We start from the raw sequence: 9,442 nt of genomic DNA on the forward strand, positions 1-9,442 counted from the left end.
AAGTCCTCACTAAGCCTTCCACGACTGTTTCTAAAAACTCAAAAACCGCTTACCCTCATTTATTGGTTTGATAAATGTTCAACAGCCTTCTTAAATACCTCCATCTACCCATTACCGAATAAAGTGGGATTAGGATTTTGCGGCGCTTATTATAATTCAGTCATACTTGATCTAAAATTATCCTTATAGAGTCAGAAGGATGCTTATATTCTTCTTCAACATAATGTTCAATTACTCCAGTATAATGAAAGAGTTGATAAAGCTGCATTATGAAACATGCTGCCTCAAGTTTAAGTGTCTTTTTATGCTAAAGTATCAATATCTAAGTATATCTTAACCTTTGATCACCACACAATCATTGCAACTTTAAGCAGTTTTGCAACCAATAAGTTACTGTTTCTGGTGATTGTGCAGTTGTGCGCTTCTGTCAGAACTATGGCTTAAATGAGGATGACTCCCTCAATATACCAGGCAAGTCAGTTTTATTTATAAAGCCCATTATCAGAAGTCACAGTTTGCCTCAGTGGGCTTTACAGCATACAACGTCCCTCTGTCCTTAGACTCTCACATTGACTGAGGGGAAAAATTCTTCCCACAAAAACCTATAATGAGGAAAAACCTCAGGAAGAGCAACTGAGGAGGCATCCCTCTTCCAGGACGGGCAGACATGCAACAGATGGGCATAGATGTCATAAGGAACAATAAAATTACAGTAGATGACAAGATGATAAATGGGAAAGAGAAAGAGAGAAAAGGAGAAGGGAGAGAGAGTGGGGGGGGATACAAAACAACAATAATGGAAACAATAACACAACACACAACAGTAGTAATAGACATAAAAACAACCAATGCAATCCCTGACAGTGTAACATTACATTACAACATTACATCGTCATATGTGTATATTAATAATGGAGGCATAACTAGTAATAATGGCAGTAGTAGTTGGTGTCAGATCACAGCATCAGTACTACAAGGTTCCAGCAAAGCCACTGATGCATTAACAGTGCAGCACCAGGTTTGGACAGTCTGCACTCTAGTCGGCACTTCTGAGTAATAAGAATGAGAGAGGTCGCTTAGTGTTTGTCAAACAACTTTTTCATGGAGATGCAGCACTGCTAAAAATGTAAAGGGCCCCAAAAACAGTTTAACAACAGCTCAAAGACAATGAATATAAATAAGACCTACATCTCATGATAAATTGGCTTCAAAACACAAACTATTCAGATTTTTGCCCTTATTCCCAAAAACACAATATTCCTACTAAGCCATTTTCATGGCAAATGAAAGTGAATTTTCCACTGATATTCTTGTTTACATGCAACCATGCATACTCATATTATCATGCTCTTAACATCATATTTATCACATTGTAACATGGAGAAGTAGAACAGCTGGAGTCACTTGTGCCATTTTGCCTCTTTACATTTTCGTAGGATTTTTTTTTAAATTCTCCCGCTGGTGACCTAACGGTTTCATTTTGCAGGTGAACAGTACACTAAAATAGGTTACTGAAAAGATCTGAGGCAAGAAATAGGCGATGAAGTAACAAAATCTTGACTCATATTTGATCAGCAGTGCAGTTTTTTTCTGTAAATCTTTATTTAAACAAGGTCCATGCATAAAAAAGCTTAATCTCAAAAAAGACTAGATGATTCATGCCAGATTTAGCTAATTAGCTAGTTTAAATCTGCAGTCCCTGGGCAGAGAAAGGAGTGATTGACAGCCATGTTTGAGATTTCTTCTGGTTGTTGCGCCGTCTGATTCTAGTGAATGCAGTGTCCATGGGGAGGCAGTGTTGTCATTGTGTTGACTTCATTCATGCTCATACAGAGAAGTACACAGAGAGACTGTCAGAACATGGTGAGAAAGCACCATTTATTTGTTTTAAAAGATACAAAACAAACTTAAAGGATCCTGTTTTCTCATCTGATCCAGTCAAAAAATGATGCACAAAGCAGTAACTTATTCAGTATATATAAGGATATATTGAAGAGCAGGTTGACATCAATGAGCAAACATTAAGCAACATTAGGTCAACAGTTATTTTCCAGATATTGAGCTACACTTGATTTGCATGCCATGATTGGCTCGTTTAAGTCCAGCCTTAAAATTTGGATTTTGCTTATAGTTATCAAAATTTTATTAACAAAAAAATAGTTTTGAATTTGTAGCTCCTTGCAGCAAAAAACAAAACAAAACAAAGCTGTACTATAAAAGCCATAACATTTCCATGAAAAACACAGATTGAAATTCATTTGCTGACTCAGTTTGCCTAAAATGTGATATGTTTTATGTGGAAACATCAAAATGAAGCACATTTCATTATATCTGTGTAAAACAAGCAAATCCAGACTTTGATCTGACACTCATTGTGTAATCAGTCACACTATTAACATCTCAATTACAAGCTCAGCCATGTAATTCCAACAGTAATTCAAATGTTGTGATTTGATCAATCTTTTGTTACATGTAGGACTTTCCCTGTTGCTCCATAATTTGATCAATCCAGCTTGTGTAAGCAGAAATCTTAGTATACCTATGAATATATATTTCCTGCTCAGCTGATAGAAGTGTGTTTGAGGACACCACCCCGTGTGCCTTCCCATCTTCACAAACCAGTGGACCACCAGAGTCTCCCTGTAAGTACATACACAGTGATTGTGTCAACAGTGAATCAATTATCGTGGATGACCAATGGTACTTATGTCTTTTTACAAAAATACATACCTGAGCTGGTCCAACCACTTCCACAGTGCAGTATGTTTTGTCAATATCACACTTCTCATTGTCAGCTAGTGTTACATTGACTCCGTTGAGTATGGGAGACCGATTTTTAACATTCCTGTCCTTCCTACCCCAGCCGAAGACCGAGCACATTTTTGGCGAGCCATCAGCTTTGCTTGCGAGAGTGATGGGTCTCACATTTTCAGTGAGATTTGCCTTGGAGCTCAACTTAAGAAACAGGAAGATAAAAGTATATATAAAATGTGAAGTATTTTGATTCTCCTCTTAATTAATGGATTTAATTGAGGATTTACTAATAATATATTGAGAAACAAAGGCTGGAAATGAAAAATGTTAAGTACAAGGATTTTAAAAACAGTTAGTTTTTCTTTTACCTTAAGAAGCATTATGTCATTTTCATAATCCTCTTCCCTGTAGTCTTCATGTGGAAATGGTGTTTTCACAGAGATACGTTGTGTGCCACTAATGTTACGAGCATTGTGAACTCCGAGTAAGGCAAAGGAGGACCTGAAATCACAAAATCATGCAGAAAAGTTCTCAAGGAGTATGTTTTTCTTTTTTGTAGGGCATTGTATTCTTAAAATGAAAATATTAAAAGACCAGAAATTATGTAAATTCACGAGGCTGCCTTGAAACATATTTGCCAGTCTCAGTGAGTCTTTGTTGTTTTTGAAATAAATATTAACAATAATAATAAACTTTATTCATAGAGCACTTTTCATACAAGGAATGTAGCTCAAAGTGCTTCACAATAAAAAAAATGCAGCACAAAAAACAAGATTAGACATTTAAAAGATATTCAGTGATAAACAAGATATAAAAGTCAAAGTCAAAAAGTACAGAGACCAGTAAGAACAGTAAAAATAAGAGAATTGATGAAAAATAATACTTGCAAGAATTTTATCATTTAAAAGCCAGACTAAATAAACAGGCTTTCATCTGTCGTTTAAAAGAGCCCACTTCTCTTATAGCTTTTGGAAGGGTATTCCATAATTTTGGAGCATAGTTAACAAATAAATCTTATCGGGGTCACAGACTTCACATAAGTAAACATAAGTGTGTTAAACTGACCAGGCTTTGCAGTGGGCTGCAGTCATCACGAAATCCTCATTCAGAAGGAAGCCATCGCAGTTTTTTGCTCTTCCATCCTCCATGTGTTGCTCCAAAAGCACCATGTATGGTTTGCTATGTGGCTTAACCTCTTTACCTCCAACGATTTCCCCTGTACGAACTGAAAAAAGTGCATGAGTGAACTAAAACTAAAACATGGTTCCTTGTGCATTAAACCCCACTCTATAATGATCAGTGTGAAACAGCACGGTATATAATAAGAAACAAACCTAACTTACCATAACAGTCAAGAGTCAGTGCAAGAATCAGTATTACCAGCTCACGGTGGGTCAACATGGTGAGATCACAGTGGTGAAAAGCAGTGGTTCACATCACTGACAGTCCCAGTCTATAAATACTGTCTGTATTAGGGAGAGAAGGAAGTGATTGTGTAGTTTGCATATTATGCAAACGATGTGGCTTTGAACCACGTTCATGAGGAGGATGTCACTGTCACCTCCAGAACATGAGAAAAGTTAGATTTTCACTCTAAATTCTTTTGAACCAAAGGAATATTTTGTATAGGGATACTTCTCAACCAGTGTTGTATCATAATAATATGCATAGCGTGTGTAAATTGACTGGGATGAGCTTCCCTCCATCTAACCAATGCCTGAATGATGCAAAAACGGAAAACGTATCATCCGGTGGAGTTTTGCTGATTTTCCAGCTGTTGCTCAAACTACAGACTGTACTTCTGCATTTTCGTATTTACTGCCACACATGGAAGTAAAAATTGATCAAGCTTGGCGTTTAACTTGTTGAGAGACAGAACAGCTCACTATTTCAAAAGATCCAGATACTGTTGGGTTATTCTCCCATACAAACCAGGGAAACTCGATCATAAAAGCACTGCACTCCTTCAAAATGCGAAAGCACAACTGGTGTACCAAGGTGACAAAAGGATAGCCCACTGCCTGTTACATGGAGGTAGTCAGGGACGTTTTTTACGTGGAATCCAAAGTGTGTCAGTTTTATTTATATAGCCCATTATCACAAAACATGGTTTGCCTCAGAGGGCTTTACAGTGTACGACATCCCTCTGCCCTTAGACCCTCACATCACCCAAGGAAAAACTCCCCAAAAAGAACCCCTGTAACGGGGAAAAAAAAGAGGAAGAAACCTCAGGAAGAGCGGTAGAGGATAGTGAGGGATCCCTCTTCCAGGACGGACAGACGAGCAATAGATGTCGTAAATAGCAAGTGAAATACAATCATGGCAAAAAAGGAAAGAGAAAGAGAGGGGGGGAGGGAGGGGGGGGGATGCACAGAATAATAGAAACAGATGCATGTCATATTACAATAATGGTAGGTGTGAAATTAGTAATTGCTCTCTATGATGATGTTGATAGAGATGATAACAGTCTCATGCATATGTGAAAGGGGGTTGTCCAAAGGCAAGATCACAGCATCGGCGCAACCAGGACCAGACCACGATCAGGGTGAGCGGGGGGCACAGAATCAGTACAGCCACAGCACGAGCACAACCAAAGGCAGGGTCGCGGCATCAGCACAGCTATCACCACGGTCAGGCACAGTCAAGGTTACGGCCAGGATCCAGGGAAACTAGGAAACAAGGGAGCAGGAACGCTCCCGAGAGGCAACATGATTAGCGTAGTGCAGTTCAACAGACCCAGGCTCTGTAATCGCGAGCCCCAGGTAGTGAGAGTACCACATGGCTATCACAGAGCTAAGCTAAGCTTGCACATGGCAATGCAGTAAACAGACATGCATGATTTCTGATGGCGGCATTGAGAGAAGGAAAGGAGCTCAGCGTATCAGAGGAATTCCCCCGGTAGGTTAAACCTATGTCAGCCTAACTATGGGCTGGTCCAGGCAACCTGAGCCAGCCCTAATTATAAGCTTTATCAAAGAGGAAGGTCTTAAGTCTACCCTTAAAAGTTGAAACGGTGTCTGCCTCCCTGACCGAAAATGGAAGATGGTTCCATAGGAGAGGAGCATGAGGTGTCCTTGCAGACTTTTCATTACTATTGACATGTAGTACTAAGGCACGCAGATATCAGAAGCAGCGTCTGGAGACTGTACATTTCTATCACACAACGAGACATATCATTTACCTCATCATGTGGCTCTGAGAGAAGACGAGCTGTGTTTGGGTTTGATGCTTTATCGCACAGATTGCAGGCCCTTTCATTGAGTTTATGAACAACACCCAGACTGACTCTAGATCTGTTTAGCATCTTGATAAAATTTAGGTTGCATTAAATGTTTTTGCTACGCAGCTGGAATCAAGAGACGCTTTTTTGCAAACTTTCATATGTAGACGAAGATGCAGTGAGATATTCGTGGTTCACAGAGGAAAATAACAGGAAGCCGTGTGTCTGAGAATGATTAAGGTGGTGTTTGGCCTTTCCTAGTAGCAGCTGCCATAAGGAAGCATTTCGAGTATTAATCAGAACATCCAAACACAGCAGAGACCTTTAAAACTCTGCTATACGCTCCTTGTCCACCCATTAACAGTGATAACAAGGATTATTATGCTGGCTGCTGACATGGATTGTTGGTAGTTAAACAAACAGTTAGTTAGATGTTGTGTTTTAACTGTACTCATTGATTTGCATATATATTTTTTGTGACAAATTTGCACTTTTTAGCATCAGTTAGCGTGAGGGTCCAGTCTAACCTGACTGTTTTTATTTCTTGTTATTCATTTATTTGTTTATTGTACGTTTTGAGTGAGTCCCCTTTTCTGCAGCCTGGGTAAGCCTTAGCTCATCCGTTCTTGGTACTAAATTTAATCAGAGTCTCACATTTGAATTATTGTGCATTAATTGTGTAACAACTCATTGTAGATATGACCTTAAGTTTTGGTACAAAATGGCCTGATTCCCATTAACTGTGGGTCATGTGTAATTGGGTGTTGCTTGGTTACATCCGTTTGAAATGGTTTTAAAAATTCTTACTGTGTAATCAACAGGATATACAGATTGGTATCATAAACCATTTCCTCTGACTGAGGTGTGACACTGCAGTGTAGGTTATCTCTTATTCTTCGAGGTCTTATTTTTAGCTATATGAGACCAGAGTGGATCTAGTGCCCGTCGTGTTGTTCATACTGAAAGAACATACTGTTTAAGTGTGTAAATGTGTTATTGGATTGGCAGGGATGATTGGCAGGGATAAAAGAAGGTTGTGGACTCTGTGACAAAAAACATGATTCTTGAGAGAAGCTTAATTGAGAGTTTACATCTTTTCTCATGGGTTTTAAATGACTCATATGAATTCTGGCAGTAGAGAAATGTGGGGTGAGAGATGATGAACTAATCTGTGAAACTGATTGAGACTGAATATGAAGGAATCAAAGTGAGAATGATGACGTTAGCCAGACTCGTATGCTGAGACACGTCGTAGATGGAAAGCGAAGTGCTGTAAATTTGGAGCATCGGAGGAAACTTGAAGAATGCCAGGAGAAACACTCACTGAAGTGCTGAGCCAAGATAAATTGTGTGCAGTGGTTTTGGAGTTTATGTTTCGGGGCAGTTAATAGTTGATCAGGACTTGTGGTGTTGCACATGAGTTAAAAAGTTAAAAAGTAAGAGTTAAAAAGTAAAAGAGCTATGCCAGAGGGTTTGCAGTGGGAGTTAAAAATGAATTAAAAATCAGAACAATTGCAACACTCATTTATATAACTTGATACTGAGCTCCTAAAGTGTGTTGTTCTAACAGAGACGGATGATCTGCCAAACTCAGTACATCTGTGCTGTATTGCGCAGTCTTTGGACAGCAATAGGACATTTGTGGATCACAGAGGTTGCCACAGTATTTTATTTTATTTTTTTTACTGGCTGTTTAGCATTACTCTCTGCCTGGCGCTTAGCTGCAAGCGGCGTTTAAATGTTAAGCAACTGATAACATACGAGCCATTGCAATTTCAAAATAAAGGCATATGTTAGAGTTGAGGATATGTATTGATATTTTCATTTTTCACCAATAATATTAGATTATTAACCACTAATTTGATATATCAGTCCAGACTGATGTATACACACCTTGTCCTGATGAGCTCAATGCTTCCTGGCTAGCTGAAAATGGTTTCTAATTTTCCTTGTGAGTAGCTCAATAAAAGCTGCAAGGGGAGCTGAAGTGTGCAGGCCTTCCTCTGTTTATGTGGGTCCAGCACCTCTCTCGACATTTTATGGATGTGTGCACTTTCTACCATTTTTTCCTTCTCATTTTCCTTTGCAGTTGTGAGGCCCACACTATTGACAACAACCCACTTAAAAAGAGTGCGTGTTATAGATTGTGACGAGCAGATTTGTCATGGGAACTTTTGGTCATCTGGAGATGATCGAACTGTCAGTATACTCATTGCTGCTGTATTGCCCCTTTTTGTGCTCTTTTCCTTTCTTTTTTTGTTAAAAGGTTATATTTCAAAGCCCATCCAACTTCCCCTTTAACACTTTTTTTATGATTTAGTTTCTGCAACAGGGTGGGGCTGAGGGTGGGCAGGAGTTCGGGGACTTCTATGCTGTCTACGCAAGTCTTTTTAGGGCATTGGCCCATCTTTACTAATGCGTGGTTCATCTTGTTTTTAATTGATGAGAAACATGGATATATATCTTAACCACATCCTTTGCGCGTGTTGTGACGCATGAGAATGTTGGCCGTTGCTTATCTCTCATCCTTTGGGGGACTTTATCTATGGTACATGATTCTGAGGCAGAATCACTAGATCTGATTCCCCTCAGCTTCATAAAAATGTGTTGAATTTGACAATAAAGTCTTTGGTCTTCCTGATCTTAGACTGGAAAGATATTTTGTACCTGCATTTCCAGCATAGTTAACTCAACTTAACTTTCCATTTTCCATGAGAATAGTTGTGGATGGTACATTTGGTACAGTCCTCATTATTGGTCCCCCCCTCTGCTTGGGGTACCAAGCTCACAGATTTGATACTAAAAGGTGGGGCAAGTAACACTGCAGTCTTTTAATTGGTCAGTAGAGAATCAACACTCTGTTCATACTGTGACAAGTTTTTCATACATTAGTCAACTATATCTATAAAATTAAAAGATGTTTTGCAGCCTCTAGTAGCTGCTGTAGACTGTGAAGAATATTTTTGAAATTGATTGAGGCGACTGCCGGCATCTTGTTATAGTGGCATCTTCTTGTAATGTTACTCAATGTTTGAGATGATGGCCTAAATCCATCAACACATCTTAAATATCAATATGACATATTTGACCACAAAAAGTTTATATTGATTGTGACCGCTTTATGTGAACTGCATATATTCTAATCCTCACTATGAGAAATAAAAAAAAAAAACAATTGGTGGAGCATCATTCCCGATGCGCTCCAGCAGCAATAAATGCCTGCTTTTTCCTGATAGGGAGTCAAAGCACAAACCCCCATTTTTAAGAGAGACTCTCCCTCCAACCTGCTCTTTTTTGTTCTGAAAAAGTTGTGGTGCAGACCTGCTCTGTGGATGAAAAAACGAGGTTGCAACCTGAAGACCGGGCTACCAACAGGCATCCCATGTACAAAGACTTTGTCCTTGCCGCAGCAGCAGTTGGTTCGATTCCAACCTCGACCCCTTTGCTACATGTCATCTTCTCTCTCTC

At 39.2% G+C, this 9,442-nt stretch overlaps 1 protein-coding gene across 1 annotated transcript; it reads right to left on the reverse strand.

Annotated features, from left to right (window-relative positions):
• Positions 1 to 1,853: 1,853 nt before the first annotated feature.
• Positions 1,854 to 4,251, reverse strand: LOC121941392 (duodenase-1-like). Its single transcript, XM_042484182.2, has 5 exons — positions 4,098 to 4,251; positions 3,820 to 3,979; positions 3,123 to 3,255; positions 2,731 to 2,955; positions 1,854 to 2,640 (listed from the first exon to the last, which is right to left on the reverse strand). Exons 1-5 carry the CDS (start codon positions 4,153 to 4,155, stop codon positions 2,467 to 2,469), a joined length of 750 nt encoding a protein of 249 aa, XP_042340116.2. The 5' UTR covers positions 4,156 to 4,251; the 3' UTR covers positions 1,854 to 2,466.
• Positions 4,252 to 9,442: the final 5,191 nt, after the last annotated feature.

Source organism: Plectropomus leopardus, chromosome 5 (genome assembly GCF_026936395.1).
Source record: "Plectropomus leopardus strain MGB_pleo_1.0 chromosome 5, ASM2693639v1, whole genome shotgun sequence".
Classification (NCBI taxonomy): domain Eukaryota; kingdom Metazoa; phylum Chordata; class Actinopteri; order Perciformes; family Serranidae; genus Plectropomus; species Plectropomus leopardus.